General features: G+C 42.2%; 1 protein-coding gene across 25 annotated transcripts in view; it reads left to right on the top strand.

Annotated features, from left to right (window-relative positions):
* The window catches only part of ADGRL3 (adhesion G protein-coupled receptor L3), a 528,954-nt gene that overhangs the window by 371,917 nt on the left and 139,678 nt on the right, over positions 1–17,359 (top strand). For 24 of the 25 annotated variants that reach the window (XM_026847580.1, XM_026847556.1, XM_026847565.1 and 21 more), the window contains one exon: positions 7,400–7,480. The exons of the other annotated variant lie outside the window; for it this stretch is intronic. In XM_026847580.1, the coding sequence (XP_026703381.1) occupies positions 7,400–7,480 (81 nt within the window). The remainder of the gene's footprint in view (positions 1–7,399; positions 7,481–17,359) is intronic. 25 annotated transcript variants of the gene reach the window in all.

Here is a 17,359-nt window from a genome sequence, read left to right on the forward strand (position 1 = left end):
TTAAAAAGAAAGCTTTTAATGCTAAATGGTAAAGGGTGGGCAGTGAGGAAATGATGTTTTGGTAAAGATAGTCATTGGTGAAAAGCAGAAAAAAGGCTGCTGGAAGAAGTCTGAATATATGCCGAGTAATAGGTCTGAATGAAATTTGTTTAATGACATGTTGAAAGAGTTTGTTAGCAAACCCAGCAGCTTTTTAATTTATCTTTCCATATGTTTTTATATATGCCTACATATTATTGAGTTCAAAAAGATCGGTGAGTGGAGAAAAAAGGACCAAAAAATGTACTAATTTTGGAAATTAAAGAGAATGAGAGTGATGATCCTGGAACTTGCAATCTAACAAAATAGAATATAGTCTACAGTTAGATCATAAATTAGATTTTTGAAAAAATCCCATTAACAGTTAGAAGATTACAGAAATGTGGCAAAAAAATAATGTTGTTTTTTACAGATCAGATCATCACAGACAAATTGGACTGCTTTCAAAAATGGAATTTTTCAGTTCCATGGAAAAAAAGGCCACAGAATACAGAGTATACTTTATCTTTTGAGATATTAGTAAAATTGTCAGTATATTTTCAAAGACTTTTACTTAAAATATATATTCAGAATACCTAGTGTGTGCCCATCCCATTGTTACAAAAAAAAATTATATGAAGGACTGAAATCAAAGTCTCAGAAATCAATGTGCGGTTTCACGGTTATTAACTTAATTCGGTAGTGATCCAAGCGAGTGGGCAAACAGAATGAGGAATTAAGTCCATGAAGGTGACTGCGTTTGGAGGCGCTGACAACAAAGGGTGTAGGAGAGGCGATACATGGGAGCACCAGGTCATTAGAGGTACGGCACAAAATTAAATTAAATCCTCTGCATGAAATGCTAGCTAGGCTAAGAAGGATCTTGAGAACTGGTGAGCCTATGGAAGACAAATACATACCAAAGAGGCTGGAAAATGGGTAGAAAACTGAGCAAGATATGCAGTCTGACATGCCAGCAAAAAAATGTGTTGCAGTGATCGCCCCTGAGGACAGTAAAGAAAGGGGACTCTCATCAATGAGACAAACAGTTTGAAGCATGTTTGTTTAAAAAATGTACCTCCTGGTCGCTTCTCATTGCTGCTGCTAGAGCTTGGATCAGGCATGGCGGAGAGCTACAGTTCAGATGCATGACTGTCCATGTCCACCAAGGTACCATGGGCACTGAGCAAAGAAGCAATAGGAGAAATTGAGGACTAGCCATTCTGGTGATTTTAGTTATCTTTATGTCATTGCCAGTGCCAGAGCTTTAGCAGACAAGTCATCAGATGTTTAGGAGGTCTCTCATCAGATGTATTAAAAAAGCTTATTTTTTGTCCAGTAAATGTTGATATTCTTTCGCTTTGCATTGGGGGGGTTTGAATCTTCCAGTCTTGTGCTTTCTTTTCAGGTCTTTTTTGTGACTGCACGGTAAAATCTCAGGGATAAAATCAGCAAAGGCCAGACAGGAAGGTTTCCTGTGAGCATACATGAAAATATGAGTTGTGCTCAAGAAAAATAAATTTCGCAGGTATTGGAAACTTGACATAAGGTCAGGAGGGAGGTCTGCCCTGTTACATGCTACAGAGAGTGGATACACTTTCCATGATTTACCTGAAATCATGGGTAACAGGGGAGGTCCCACTGGACTGGCAGGTGGCAAATGTGACACCCATCTACAAGAAAAGCAGAAAGGACGATCCAGGAAACTATAGACCTCAGTCTGACCTCAGTTGCAGGGAAGGTCACAGAGCAGGTCATCTTGGGTGCCATTAAAAGCCATATAATGGACAACCGGGGAATCAGGCCCAGTCAGCATGGGTTTATGAAGGGCAGGTCCTGCCTGACAAACCTGATCTGTGACAGGGTGACTTGCTTATTGGATGGGGGAAAGGCTGTGGATGTTGTTTACCTTGACTTTAGCAAGGCCTTTGACACCGTTTCCCACAGCATTCTCCTGGTGAAACTGGCTGCTTGCGGCTTGGATGGGCACACACTGTGATGGGTAAAAAACTGTTTGGATGTCCGGGCCCAAAGAGTTGTGGTGAACGGAGTTAAACCCAGTTGGCGGCCGGTCACGAGTGGTGTCCCCCAGGGCTCGGTGTTGGGGCCACTCCTGTTTAACATCTTTATTGATGATCTGGACGAGGGGATCGAGTGCACCCTCAGTCAGTTTGCAGATGACACCAGGTTGGGTGGGAGTGTTGATGTGCTCGAGGGCAGGGAGGCTCTGCAGAGAGACCTGGACAGGCTGGAGCCATGGGCTGAGCCCAACTGGAGGAGTTTCCATAAGGCCAAATGCCGGGGGCTGCCCTTGGGCCACAACAACCCCCAGCAGCGCTACAGGCTTGGGGAGGAGTGGCTGGAGAGCTGCCAGTCAGAGAGGGACCTGGGGAGGTGATTGACAGCCCGATGAACAGGAGCCAGCAGTGTGCCCAGGTGGCCAAGAAGGCCAATGGCATCCTGGCTTGTGTCAGCAATAGTGTGGCCAGCAGGAACAGGGAAGGGATCTGACCCTTGTCCTGGGCACTGATGAGGCCGCCCCTCGATTCCTGTGTTCAGTTTTGGGCCCCTCACTACAAAAAGGACATTGAATGACTCGAGCGTGTCCAGAGAAGGGCAACGGAGCTGGTGCAGGGTCTGGAGCACAGGTCGTATGGGGAGCGGCTGAGGGAACTGGGGGGGTTTAGTCTGGAGAAGAGGAGGCTGAGGGGAGACCTCATTGTCCTCTACAGCTCCCTGAAAGGAGGTTGCAGAGAGCTGGGGATGAGCCTCTTTAACCTAGTAGTAAATGACAGGACAAGAGGTAATGGCCTCAAGTTGTGCCACGGAAGGTTTAGACTGGATATTAGGAAGCATTTCTTTCCAGAAGAGGTTGTTGGGCGTTGGAATGGGCTGCCCAGGGAGGTGGTGGAGTCCCCATCCCTGGAGGTTTTTAAGAGTCGGGTTGACATAGCGCTGAGGGATCTGGTGTAGTTGGGAACTGTCAGTGCTAGGTAATGGTTGGACTGGATGATCTTCAAGGTCCTTTCCAACCTAGATAATTCTGTGATTCTGTCCATGCATTTGCGGATTTGTTTTCTGTGGTTTTATATTGTGGCATCTGTAGATGACTAAATCACTTAGGGGCAGATTTTTGAAGATGTGTGGAATGTTTATTTTCTGTCTGTGCACATCCAGATCCCTTTAAAAAAAATCCCTTAGGCCAAGCTATTATGTTTCATTCAGCCTTCACAAAACATTATCTTTGTTCTTCTAAGGTACTGGCTTTTTAAAATGTGTTGCATCTCTCGTGTCAGGCCTGAAAAGAATGGCCAGCCAGGCACTTTATAATTTGCAAGCATCTCCCCCATTTCATCTACCTGAGGAAGGCTGTGTCACCAGGTAGACTTTCAAGGTCGTATCTACATTTTGCTCCCAAAAATCACTGCGACCAAACATGCTGCTTTTCCCATTTCCACAGCATGTGCATATGTCCTGGCTACTATGGATGCCATATGTCTGTCCTCACTGAGAGAGGGGACATGAGCAGAGGACACACCCATGTCACATTTGCTGTTTGCCCCATCTTACCTGTGATGGTTTTGACATTTATGCAGTGTTGTCCAGAGCTGAATCCCTGTGGTATGATGCAAAATAAACAGACAAGAACTGACCCACAGTTGTCTTCCAGCTTTAACCCTTGTTGCCCATTGCTCCTCTTGCCCTGCTGTTGCCGCTCACAGGGAGCCATGGCCATCGACTGTGTCAGTGGCCAGACCTCACCAGCAAGAGGAATAAGGGCAATGGAGACCAACCTTAGTGATTAGATACGAAATTGGCAACTTCATCACACGTTACTTTGATGATTACATTTGATTGCTGTTTACTTTTTTACCTGGAAGCTGGCTGCAGAAACACCAGATGGTTATAGTCAGGGTGGGATTTGGAGAAGGCCGTGCAAGCTGTTATGTTACAAGCCATGCTCAACTTTTATGAGCAACAGAGACATCTTGACCTTTGGTATTTTGTTGGAAGCTTTTTTTTTTTTTTTCCTTTTTTAATAACTAAAAACTAAGCCAATTATTTAAAGAGGTGCAGTTATTTCTGGAGCATCCTGCAAAATTTGGAAAGGACCTGACAGCAGCTTTTTCTTCTCCTATAGGCACAGGTACCAGGCCAGTATTGGTTAGCATGTGGGTAGCTATTCAGGATGAAGAGCAGTCAATCAAATAGGCTCGTGTTTTAATAGATGGGCGGATAGAAATGAAATCCTGACAGCTGAGGGTCATACAGGCAAGGGAGGCCATGTCCCACCTCCCGCTTGCTGCACTGTTGTCAGCTCAGACCCAATATGCAGAAAAAACAGCTGAAGAACTGGATGATTTGGAGAGGGAAGTGTTGAGTGTTTCTGCCATCTTTTTCATTAAGGCTTTCACATTCCCCTTTTCAAGTGTTTTTCTGCAGTAGTTGGAACTGGAAAGGGAGGAGATTGGAGTCACTCATTCCTAGAGCTGGAGCTTGAAGTAAGCATCTGAAACTACAGAATTCATGCAAAAGGGACTGGGAGTTGGCATCACTTGGCAAAATTTGACCTGTCGGTCTTTGAGACTGACTTGAGCTGCACAGGTGATACCAGCCTCAAAATCTTGCATAGGTCCAATGGATAAAATTGTGGTTTTTAATGGAGTCAGTAGCAAAACTTGTAATAGTGTCAACGACAGAAGGACCATTGCTCTTAGCCTCTAGTTTGGCCTCCTGACTTCTCCATGTTTTCTCCATGTGTCTGTGTACCAGTCCCGTTGCTAGGACTCACTTTAGGCAACCCATTCTTGCCTCCCTTCTCTCAACCCTCTCAGATGTCACTGTTGTCAATAATAGTAAAACCAAAGAAAAACTGTGATTCTCTTGGAACAAGTACATTTATCCTAAATGTGTAATTGGGGGCCGCAGATAACAGTGAAGAGCCTTTGTTCCTCATATGGGAAGACTATGATGAGTTTAAGCTGGCATTCATGCCCAGAAAATAAAGCACAATTGTTTGCAATGCTTTTTTATAGATAGAATATTAAAATCCAAAATTTATTAGCATTGCAAGAGTGTACAGTCTAACAGAAGTCAAATTTGATTTTTTTTTTTTTTTTGGAAGTAGTGTGTTTTGCATCAACAGCAAGTAGATAAAAGCTTTCTGCAACTTGTTTCATTTATCACAAGAGAGCATTTGATGCTGCTGCTTCCCCCATATTAGGTAAAAGCTTTTAGAAAACATTCATAAACTTCCATAATTATTACTGAATTGTAATGAATGTCTAAACAAACTCAGATGTTTTGTAGTCTTTCATATACTGTGTATCTACCTTCTTCACTCCAGCCTATCCCTTTAAGCCTGCAGAATCATTCTTTTTTGTATTTGGGATCACTTGGTCCCAAGACCAGGTGATAAAAAAACTAAACCAAAACAAAACCAAACCATGTGCTAGCAATGTTCCCATAGGGCAAAAAAGGCCACCAGCTTCCTGGGCTGCATTAGGCAGAGCATTGCCAGCAGGTCCAAGGGAGGTGATCCTACCCTTCTCAGTACTGGTAAGACGTATCTGGGTCCAGTGCTGGGCTACCCAGCACAAGAGAGACAGGGACTTACTGGAGCCAGTCCAGCAAAGAGCCACAACGATGATTAAGGGGTTGAAGCTTCTCTGTATGGGGAGAGGCTGAAAGAGCTGCGACTGTCCAGCCTGGACCAAATGTGGTCCAGGGAATCTTACTATATTAAGTACCTGATGGGGGGAAATAAAGAATATGGAGCCAGGCTCTTCTTAGAGGCACCCAGTGACAGGACAAGAAGCACAAATTGAAATATGGGAAATTACACTTAAATGTCAGAAAAAAAAGCTTTTTCTTTTCTTGCGAGCATGGCCAAGCACTGGTACAGGTTGCCCAGAGAGGTTGTGGAGGCTTCATCCTTGGAGATACTAAAAATCAGACTGGACACTTGCCATGGACTCTCGTTGCCCTTGGGCTGGACTACGTGATTTCCAGAGCTCCTTGCCAACTAAAGCTGTTTTATGTTTCAGTGGTATCTTTGATGCAGCAAATGGGGAGCCTGTCCTATGGTTATAAGGGCACTGATGCTGCACATTGAGCAGCTTCGAGTCAGAGCAGACCATCTGCCCTTTCTGCTGCAGAACCAAGCAGCTATTAAATGATGACTTGTGCTCACTAATGATATCAAATGGATTTTTAACATGTAAACGAGAAGGGGAAAGCGGGGTAACTTGTTACTAAGTATGGGCTTGCCTGAAGCAAATTTCCCATGTTAAAGCACTTAAAAGCAAATATAGAATTTATGATGTGTCAGTAGATTTTAAACTCGAATAACGTCCAGTTGTTGTAATGGCTAATAATGCAAATTATCTGAGTCAGCCTCAACATAAAGTGATAAATATATCCTGCCCATTCAGACACACTTTTTTTTCCCCTTTCCCATTAATAATTTATCCCCCCAAAGAGATATTTTCAACATATAATGTGCACCAGCATACTGCGCTCATGGTATTCCTGGATGTCATTATAAAAAGCCCAAAGACTGTACCGCTGCTCCACTGTCTGTGACGCTAGCTTGGAAATTGCTTGGAGCAACAACAGCAAGTGTCAACAGGGAGCCGTATTAATTATTTGGAATGTGTCTCATAAGAGGAATCAACTGCTTTTATTGCAGCACGAATATTACTTGAAACGGGAAGGTTACTCTAACTGTTATCGTAATCTATGTGTCATTAACTTTCCATGTTTAGAAAAAGAGATTAACAACCCTGTAAATTGTTACAGTAAATAGATGAATTATAACAACATGTTTTTATTATAAATGGAAGTTTCTAGGTATAGTTACCTCCAAATTACTGGAGAAGAATTGAGTCTTTAGCAACTAGGAAACTGCATTGTGGTAAAAGCGATACTGAGCTCTGCAAACTGATATCTGTGTCTTCTGCAGGTGGGAAAAACAGATGCAGTTGTACTTCATACCACACTTCCTTCAAAAACTGCTTGTGTTACTCTTAGAGTGAGATTAACAGATTGAATGGGCTTACATGAAATCAGTTGTCTTCTGTGGCATATGGCCTTTTAAGAGAACAGCGTGCAAAATGTACATGGTAGTGGTAAAGCAGGTATAACTAAAATTGACCATAGTATCCATGTGTGCGTGGAAAAAGCAAAAGAAATGGGAGTGTTTTCAACTTTTCATAAGGTGTCTCCACAAAATGGAAGTTCATTGTGAAAAATGCACAATAGAACAAAATGCTTACAAACCTGTTTTGAATCCAGTGACATAAAAATGCTGTGTGTTTAATTATAGCCCTAATAGATCTCTGTAGGAAACAGCAGAACTAAAACACTTATTTGTCCACAGGGCAGGCTCACCATGGGCAGGTTTCCTACATTGCCCCACCAATCCACCTTGATTCGGATCTGGAGAGACCGCCATCCAAGGGTGAGTCAGTGATGCTGTCTCCATGCATGTGCATTACGAACCAGCCATAGGCGTGAGTTCGTATCATTCATTTGTTCATAGAGCTTCCATGATGAAGTTACCACCCTCCATACAAGGACACTCTCGGGAGCAAATTAATTCCTGTGACAGAGCTGTGTGAGAAATGAACGTGTCCCATGTGTCCCATTACATAGCTTTGAACATACCATCTTCACAAACTGTTTTGCTCTTCCTACTAGTTTACTTCTGCAGGGACAGGTATGCCTTAGGTCCTGCCCTCTGCCTCCCTCCTTTCCTTCCTAAAGGCAGCACACAGGCACAGGGGACTGCTGTCAGGATGCAAAAAGGCAGATTTCACTTGCCCCTTAGGTGAGTAAGGGTACAGAAATGGTAGTTTTGTGGTTCAAGCCTGGATTTAATCTGTGTTTGCTGCTGCTCAGTTTTTTTTCTAGAGCTGGTGAGGACACATGTTCACTCTAAACAATGACTCAAATTTTACATGAGCTGGTTGCCCTTGGGAGCAATGCTAGTAGCTGATATGTATGGAGTGAGGCCAGAATAGCCCTGCTAAAATAGGTGCCTCTCTTGAATAGTGCAAATGAAGTGATACAAATGTGATTTCTCTACCCCATATGGAGGATTGTTCTCTGGCTGTGTTGTGATGAACCCCCAGTGTCCTGGGAAAATGGCCTTGGCCCCCAAGCAAGCATCCAGGCTAGTGCACCTCCCTTACACCTCCCTTGGCTTCTTTTAATTAGGTTGTCAATATTCGGGTAGGATATCAAAATGACCCGTTTGTCCTTCTTGGAATGGGTAATAGCAAAGCTAAAATCAAACAGGTATATGAAGGAGTTTCTTGGTCAGTCCAGAAATGTGTATGAACATCAAACACAGGGAATGTTGTGGAAAAAGAGAAGGGGAGGAAGAGTACAGCTGAAGTGCATTAGCAGGGAGATGCACTGTAGCCTAGTTGGGGTTTTTCCTTCACCCTACTCTCCAAAGGGTGCTACAGTGGCGGAAAGGGTACAGGATTGACCTCTGTAGTGATTGTCGCCATTCTGGCCAAACACTGTAAGGCTGCAAGTATGTGGTTTTGTCTGCACATATTTCTCTAAGTGCTCACAATTGAAAAATGTAAAGCATTAATGAAAGATTAATCTGGATAGGCACACTGTCATTATGTGATATGAAGAAAGCTGTCTTCTAAACTCGCTTTGTTATCCATCTCTGATAATCTGGGAGACAGAAAAACCTTTGTGTCCGTGAATTGCAGCTGCCACTTCAAACTGTGCTCCTCCAAATGGCCCAAGGACTTTGTGGGCTAAATGAAAGCATAATGTTGATGTTCTTGGTGTGAAAGGCTCCTTTAGTTTTGAGTGAGCTTTTCCACCAGCATCTATGTGGCTAGATCTGTAACTTGATCAGTAAATGTTTGCTGTTTGTTTGTTTTTTTTTTTTCCTTTATAAGTGTGAATGTGTAAGGAATTGACTCTTAATTCACAGAAGCAGCCTCAGCATTATTATTCCTTAGTGGGTCCTCTTGAATCTCAGCAAGATGCAACCATATGCTGGGTGGTGGAGCTTGGGTGTGAGGATGCTGGATTCATACTTCTCTCTCTAAATTTGGTCTTATTTTGAGTCAGGCTGCTCATGTACATCTGCTGGCAGTCCGCAACCTCCATTCAGCTTTGAGTGAACTACTCTGAGATTTGACACATGCATTTGAGATCATCAGCTTATTCTAAGCCACTTGACAACCTCCAGTTCTGTGGTAAAATTTACTACATTGCTTTATAGCAGAGCACTCCAGTAAGGGAGAGAATGATACAACTTCCGGGACCTTCTTGCTTTGTCTTTGATGTTAGATGTCATGATTCAGAGCTTCCTTAGAATAGGTCAGTCTAAATCCTTGCTGTGGAGTCTGGAGTAGCCTATGGAAGACTCATGGATGATGGAACAGCAGCAGCCAAAGAAGCTATGCCTTGCTTTCTCCAAGATAAAAGAGCTAAAGACTGTCAAAACTTCAGTGATCTGCTGTTCGTGAGGGCATAATCTACCTCTGCAAGATGAATGGCATTGCCACCAGGAGCAGGGCAAAGTGGGTCAGGCAGAACAGTTGCAGCACTGGCAGAGAAGCTAAAATGGAGTTTATCCAACATAAACTGCTACATTAACTGCTTCCACTAGGGCCTACACCCCCTCAGTTGAGAGATCTTAAAGAAAGGGCTGCTCAGGGTAGAAGGACTGATATTACTGCTGCTACGTGCTGGTAGAAGGACTTGAATTCCTTATGTAACTTAACAGGAAAGGGCCAGGGAGGCAGCCAGCTCTGAAGGCATCAATTTATTAGCTGATGACTAGGGGATGTTAAAAACATAGTCATTGGTACCATCTCCTGGGGGAAGAGCAAGGTTTTCCTCTGGCCCTGGGATCTGCTACATGTAGCTCTGCTTATGCATCTGCTGACTCATTTTCAGCCTCAGTGCCCAAAATCCATTAGAGTGCTGTAATTATCATGATTTTTTTTTTCCTAAGTATGTGAGAGTTATGAAGTTTTTTTTTTTGTTTAGTGGGGTTTTCTGACACCATAGGACATACTCAGGTCATGTTCCAAACTTCATCCCATAACCACAAGAGCTGTTTTAAACAGAGGCAAAATCACCTCTGTCCTGAAGCTCTGTTTGATTCTCCACATTTTCAATAGCTGGAACTCTTAAAAAAAAAGAGCAGTATTATGACAGTCATCGTAAACCACTAATGCTTTTGGCTGTAGCTTCGATGTTCTTTATTTCCCTTCTGCATTCCCCCTCGCACTGAGCTGAACACCAGGTGCAGGTCAATGTTGCACTCAGAGTGGCAAAAAGAAGAAGCCACTGGACAGTTTTAATTGTAATAAATGTAAATAGAGCCAGGGTACAGATATAAAAGCATCTTTCCTTCCTGTATTATTAAAAAACAATACAGCTTTAGTGCTCCAGTGGGTCTATGCAGTTGCAGTTCTCATATGGCAGATATATTTGTAACTGCCTCTTCCTTCTCCTTTTTAAAAATTTTATCACTGGTGACATTTACACACATTGTTTATGCATGCAGGGCATTTTTACCTGCCTTGCAGAGTCCTGATGCTAGTAGTGAATAGAATATAAACTCCAGTAGTTTACTAGTACATTAGTGTCATCATGCATTACAGGGTAATTACTCTGAACCACTGCTCTGTACAGTAACACAGTAATGACACTGTAAATCACTTAGTAGAAATGAGGCCCTGAATCAGCATTTTTTATCAAGATACTTCTTGTTCCCCACCCCATTTTTAATTTGAGGGTGTTTTAAAATTACTTCCCATTAACCATTATTTATACACTTCCTCTCAGTCTAATGATCCAGACGTGATTACATGATTTTTACACAACTGTTTACACCACCCATATGCAGAATAATTTCAGGGGTAGCAGAGACCTCTGGTTGTGATCTCATAGACTTAAGATTAAACCTGTGTTTAAAAATTGATTGCTGGTTACTGACAGTAGCAAAGAGTTTCATAGATGAAGGTGATGCTGATACTCTGGCTTAAAACAGGATTTTATGGAATTATCATATATAGCAATAAATTAAATTTAGTGTTTGGACTCAAATTCTGCCAGGTACTAAAACAGCAAATAAATGAATTAAAGTCATTGAATCCACACACTAAAACTATTTATAAAGCTTAATAGAAGCAGATTTTAGCGTATATGTGGAATCATATTAAACATGAAATATATGCCAGGTGTTTAAAGCTAGGCAGTCTGAGGAGCTCTCCTCCCTTGTTGAGCTAGTGTTTTGCAAAAGTTTCCTTGAAAGTTGAAGCTCAGGGAGTAGTTGTCTTGGAGATTGATACGCTTGAAATCAGTACATTTCCAAAACATGAATTAATAAGCAAAATTGTGTGTTGGTCCCCAGTTCTAGAAATAAACAGCGAATAGAGGAGGGATGGGACGTTCTCACCCTCTGTGCAGATTTCTCTAGACAGGGAGGTTGTTTTTGGCCCCAGTTAAGGCACTGTGCAGGTTTTTCCCTGTAAACCTCAGTTGTGAGATTCAGCCTCCATAGATGCAGAATCTCTCGCTACCACTCAGGAAGCATGGCAGGGAGTCAAGCATGAGGTTTTGCTGGTTTTCCCTCCTGTCTGCTCCAGCTCAGTGGTGTGTCCCTTTGTGCTTTCTTCCTTCAAAAGCTGGATCCATTCTGCCATTTTTCTCCCCATTTGAATTTGCAATGCCAGCGGGAGAATTCTTCCTGAACGTCAGAAGCACTGCAGTCTCATTACTGAAAATAGATCGGGTTTTTGGATACACACATTCTGGGTCTTTTTTCCCTTTTCTCTCCCAAAGGCTGCAGAAGGGGTCGATGGCTTTACAGATGATGTGGGAGAACTTGACAGCTGGGCCCACTGCACAGCCCTGGTCCTTCTTACCAGGTCCAGAGAAAAGGGAGCACTGGGCAGCGAGGCCCAGTGGCACTCCTTGCCTTAATTCAAGCTGACACACAGGGTCATGCATCCCGTGCTCACCAGGCCCTGAGACACTAGCTCTCCTTCCTCTCCCTCCCAGGATTCAGTGCTGCAAGAAAGGTGCTCTTCAGGTGTCCCTGCTCCACCTCCTGTTTCCAGGCTTTTTCATTTTCTGCTTGAGTTCCCTGGGAAAGCCATTCCCTCAGCTCAAGAGTCCTTTACAGTGTCCTGCTGCTTTTCTCCCTGGTCCTGCTTTTACTTATCCTGCTCCTTCCCTTTAGAGTTAGTTACAGCTATGTTTCCAGCTTCTTAGGGTCATATTATTTTCCTGCCATCCTTCATGTGGGAGAGTCCATGGGAGAGGCTAATTTGATGTCTTTGAGTCAAGACGGGATCATACACTGGATGCTGGATGTGGTTCCCCATGCTTGGGATACTTATTCCCTTTTTCCCTGTGTAATGCTGAAGTGCTGTATAGTGTCCTGCTTTTCCTCAGTCATGTACAGCGTTTTCTTCTTTGCTTTTGGTCAGCTTTTTTTCCAGGTATGACTGTTCTCAGGGCTTCCCCTTCACGACTGCACTGAGCCCACCAGAGGATCTCACTCCCTCTGACATGGGGTGTGAGTGGTCATTGCAGCAAGCCAACAACACACATGCAGTATTTTCTCATCCCATGTGGCTTTCCAGGCAAGCAGAGTATGTAAGGCATGCAGGTAATTGGTGTTGCACTGGTCAGATGACTGTTCAGCATACCTGCACACTCAGTGGAAAGGTTTTGCAATGACTATAAGCTTTAAGTGTACTGTAGATTTTCAGCTGCCTTGTTTTGAAGAAATCTGCACAGATTTGTTTGTTGGGTTGCTTTGCTGTTTGTTTATTTTGCATTGGAACTCTGCTTTTTGTCAAGGATGGGCAAGTTCATTTGAAGCCCTCTCAGCCTCCAGGCTGGAGATGAGTCTTCCAACAGCTGAGCATGGTGATAGGGTGGTTTTGCGGCAGTGTGGTAGGTGCAGATTCTTTACCAGGTATGGAGCTTGTTTGAGTTGTGAAGACGGTGGAGGGGTGAGCTCAGATACAAGGATGCATAGCTTTTCTCAGTCTTGTCCAGAGCTCTCCAGAAATCTATCATTGTGGCTCAGATCCGTACCAAAGCATTCACCTTCCTGGACTACACTGATTACCCTGAAGCAGGCAGCTGCTTTGAATGTGGGCCGTGCTCCATATTTATTAATTCCTCATTAGTTATCATGGGTGGTGATAACTAGTATCATAGCTGGAGTAGCCAGAGCTCCTGGAAACCTTGCAGCCAGCCTGCAGTCCTCCTGTTTGCTTGTTATCATCAACGAGGTCCCACTTTACGTCCTGTAGCTATCCGTAGTCAGAAAGAGTTAATTGCATGCTGTTCGCCGTTTTATTTTTTACTATGGTGTTGAACTGTTGCTCCTATTTCTTTGGAATGTGTGTTTTCATTGCAGAGAGGCACCTCGGGGCATTGCTGTTTATTTATAAGATAACAGCATTCGCTCTAGCAGAAAGCTGGGAGCTAACAAAGTCTCTCAAGGAGGAGTGCTAAATCCTGTATGGTGGTGGGAACTGTTCACAGTATTTACACCTGAAAATATTTAAGGATTTTGGGGACTGGAGGGGGGAACAGTCTGAGTGATGTTTAACACCGTTTCCATTATTCCTAGTCATCTAAAAAAAATAATAAAATTCTAGCTTCTTGTGCCAGTTAGCTGCTGCCTTGTAAAGTTTTGCTATGGAGATCAGCATGAACTGTGATTTAAAGATGCCTTAAAATGTTATTCTTTGTAGGCTGTTTGAAGCTACCATACAACCTGATAAGCTCAAAAGGGACATAGACATCCACCCAGGAGATTCTTTTGACAGTGGGTTTCTTTTTCCACTGTACTAAGTTGTGCTGCTTTGCCATCAGCGGTGGAAGTTTTCACCCAGCTGACAGTGGCGACAGCTGGAAAGCAGAGTCAGCTATGGTGGTGCACCCTCAAGCATCACTAATCTAAAGTGAATGTCCTATTAACAGCTTGAAAAAAAGCTGTTGAACCAATTCAACATAGAAAAAAGAGCATAGTGGTGTATACAGCATGAGACCCTTCTCAAACTTTTTTTTTTTCCTCTTTTCTGCCAGACTAATTTTTGCCTACACTTCTCTTTCTGAAATATTTATAGGGCAAATAACTGTTTTAAATGAGCAGATGGGGGAGACATAAGACAAGCTGTTAAATTAATAAACATGTGTGGTGCTTTATCAGTAAGGGAGCCCATTTTGGCATTTCTTCTGGATGATTTGTATGGCCTATCACCATTGCACCTGGTGCAGGGACAAGAAATGGGCACTTAATAACCAAACAATGTGCAAACTCCTTCCATTATAACTTCATTATGTCAGATATAATCGTCTATAACTAGATGTCAAATACATAATTTATGTCCAGCTTCCCTGTGGAATAGTGGCCATATGAATGAATGACCCCATTAATGGGAAGGAGCTTTTACGGTAACTTTTCTCCTCCTGGTACATGGTCCATTTTGTCATCTGGTATTAATTCTGAATCATTTCAGGGCTGCAGAAAAATGCCTGTTATATTTATATTTGTGTAGTGGGAGAAGATAGCAAATAAATCATATGAGAGATCAAATTTCGGGTCCACTGATTTTCTAAGCCATATGCCTGTTTAAAAGAGAATAGGATCGGTCTTCACTGCTTTGATTGAGAGGCATAATTGGCCTTCATTTTACCTGTCCAAAGACATTAAAAAGGTGTACAATGTGAGGTGACACTTCTATGGAAGCCCTCTGCCACAGAGCTTAGACACTGGAAAGTCTTTAGCTGCCACTGCAGCCATGCTGCTTGCATCCTTTGCTGTATGTTCCATCTTCTCTCATGCTATGTCATATGGTGCCTATTTATAGAAGTGCTCCATGACATATGTGAGTTGTGTCATCACCTGGAAGGATGGAGGATAGGGCAATGATGCTTTTCTAGAGAAGTCCTTTGGAAAAATACAAAGTGAGTTAGATCAGGACATAGGATCCTGGTTGTTCTGTGCAGGGCCTGTGAATATTAGCAAAAGAAATAGGTACAAATTCAAAGGATTAGGTTGGTGAGTGTCCCTTTACGAAATACCTTTAATACATTTTTATGATTTAATTTTTTTAATATATGGCCTTGTTTGGGGTTAAAACCGTGGTGTAGAGCAACTCTAAAGCGGGGAATCTGGTTTGTTAGTAATACAGCTAGGAAGCACTACTGGTATATTATTGGTATATTGTTACTTAATGATAAAATGTGTTTTATTCTGTTGCAGCTACAGGGATAATATTTGTTTTTATTCTTCCTCAGGTATAAATCTGGGTGAAACATTATCCAGTTAACACCATTTATAATAGTAGATGACTTTTTAGTGTCTGCTAGTGTTTTCCATTGGCAGTACAAAATGATTTTAAGACTAGATAATGAATGGTATGTTTACCTAAGAAAATATTAAGCTTTCCTGGACTTGTGACTTGGATTTCTGAGTGACATGTGTGCTAACATATTTACAGTAGAGGAATATCATGTTTCATCTAGAGCATCTTGTCCTGGAAAATACTTTCTTTATTCTTTTCATTCTTTTCATTTTCTGTGGTTGTTATTTTTCACTGTGTATATAATGTATTTAAAGAAAGCAGTTCACCCTTACAAAACAAATGTAAAAAATGTAAGTTCTGGTTTAAGACAGGTTAGGAAAAGCAATGGATAAACCTGGGCTATTCAGTGGTGTAGTCTGGCTGCCTTCCAATAACATGCTGAAGTGTTTTACTAGTCAATGACCAAGTTTAGTGTGCTCTCATCAAAGTTCATCAGACTTAAGCTGTGCATTTCTAGAAAGGCAGGCAGCCGATTTCCCATACAAGCAAATCATGTTAGGCTCAGACACACTACTGTTGACAGCACTGAGTCAAGTAGGTTTGTATTAATTTGATGGCTTTTCAGCTGTGCAGTGGGATTTGCTGTAGGTAAGCAGGTTTTTTACAGTACTTGGCTCTTGGATTCATCTTGGGTTGAACCAGAAATTGTTGGAAATGAGAGATTTCCACCACAGTCAGTGGACTGATGCTTTCTAAAACATTTGAGTTTAGAGCCTGCTTTGGCCCTTGACTTTCCTTAAAGCAGATTGTTGAATTTAGATTCTTCCATTTGTGTGTTGTTTGTTACAGAGGCATCCTAACAATGTGATATAATTCATTCAGAGGGAACTTTATGCCCGTGAATTGGGTACCTCATTCTTGAAAGGCGCTTTTGGAAATCCCTGCCTTAATAAATGCATACTAAATACTGATTTACAGATAAACATTATGGAGCCTTGTTGCTAAGATTGTAACTCGGCTCCCTCCTAAGAGGCCTCATGATTTAAGCCTTCCAGCCAAGTATATTTGATTTGATAATTACAATACTTGCTCAGAAGACAAGGACTGATATCCTTTAGCTCCACATAGTTTGTTATTTTCTGCAGATTGGCTCGATGTAGTTCATTCTCCTTGAAAACTTGCAAGAAGCAGTGTTTAAAAGATCTTGATTGTCTTTGAGAAGAGATATTAAGGTTTGTTAAATGTAATTACAGGTGTTAGAGGGAGAGCATACATGAGGATGCAACAGCCATGGGGCTGTTGGCCAAGGAGCTTTCAGGGATGGAGAGAACCAGCTGGACTTGGGGCAGAAAGACTTTGCCCTTACACAGCTGAGGATGCTGTTCTTTTTGCAGATACAGTACACAAGGAGTCTTATATAGGGCTCTAGATGAAACATGTTAATTTGTAGCAAGGATATCCCTTGTTTCACTGCAGCTGTTTTTTGGTGAAAATTGCTTGTTCATTTGTCATTAAAAAATGACCACAATTATGGATGCTGTCATGGCAGTCTTCCCTTTAGATTTTCTCTAAATTCTGGTTTCATCTTTATTTCATTAGGAGTGCTGCTCTGCACAGACGTGTGTGTGTGTGTGCATGTCTGTATTATGCCCACAAATTTAGTAGTAGACATGCAGCAAAATAATACTGTTAGTGAGTAAACAATTACGTTTCATTTTCTGGAATAAAAGGGAATGTGTGCCCATAAATCTTCTTCTAAGTAATATGTGTTGGAGAGTAAAAAGAAGATGAGGTTTCTAAATTCATGAAGGCTCTTCACGGTGGAATCCTGTGTGCCACTGAAGTGTAACAAGCTTATTTATATTTTATTGTGCTTCTAGATCAGGCTGCATTATTATGGCCTGCATTCCCCTGACACTATAGCTGTTGCTAAGGAAGAGGTACATTATGTTAATATTTTGTGACCATAACTGTGTAAGTTGGGTTCTGTACATTGAAGAAGTTAAGGGGGGGGG

This window comes from Athene cunicularia (assembly GCF_003259725.1).
Source record: "Athene cunicularia isolate RWA chromosome 4 unlocalized genomic scaffold, athCun1 chr4_part2, whole genome shotgun sequence".
NCBI lineage: Eukaryota > Metazoa > Chordata > Aves > Strigiformes > Strigidae > Athene > Athene cunicularia.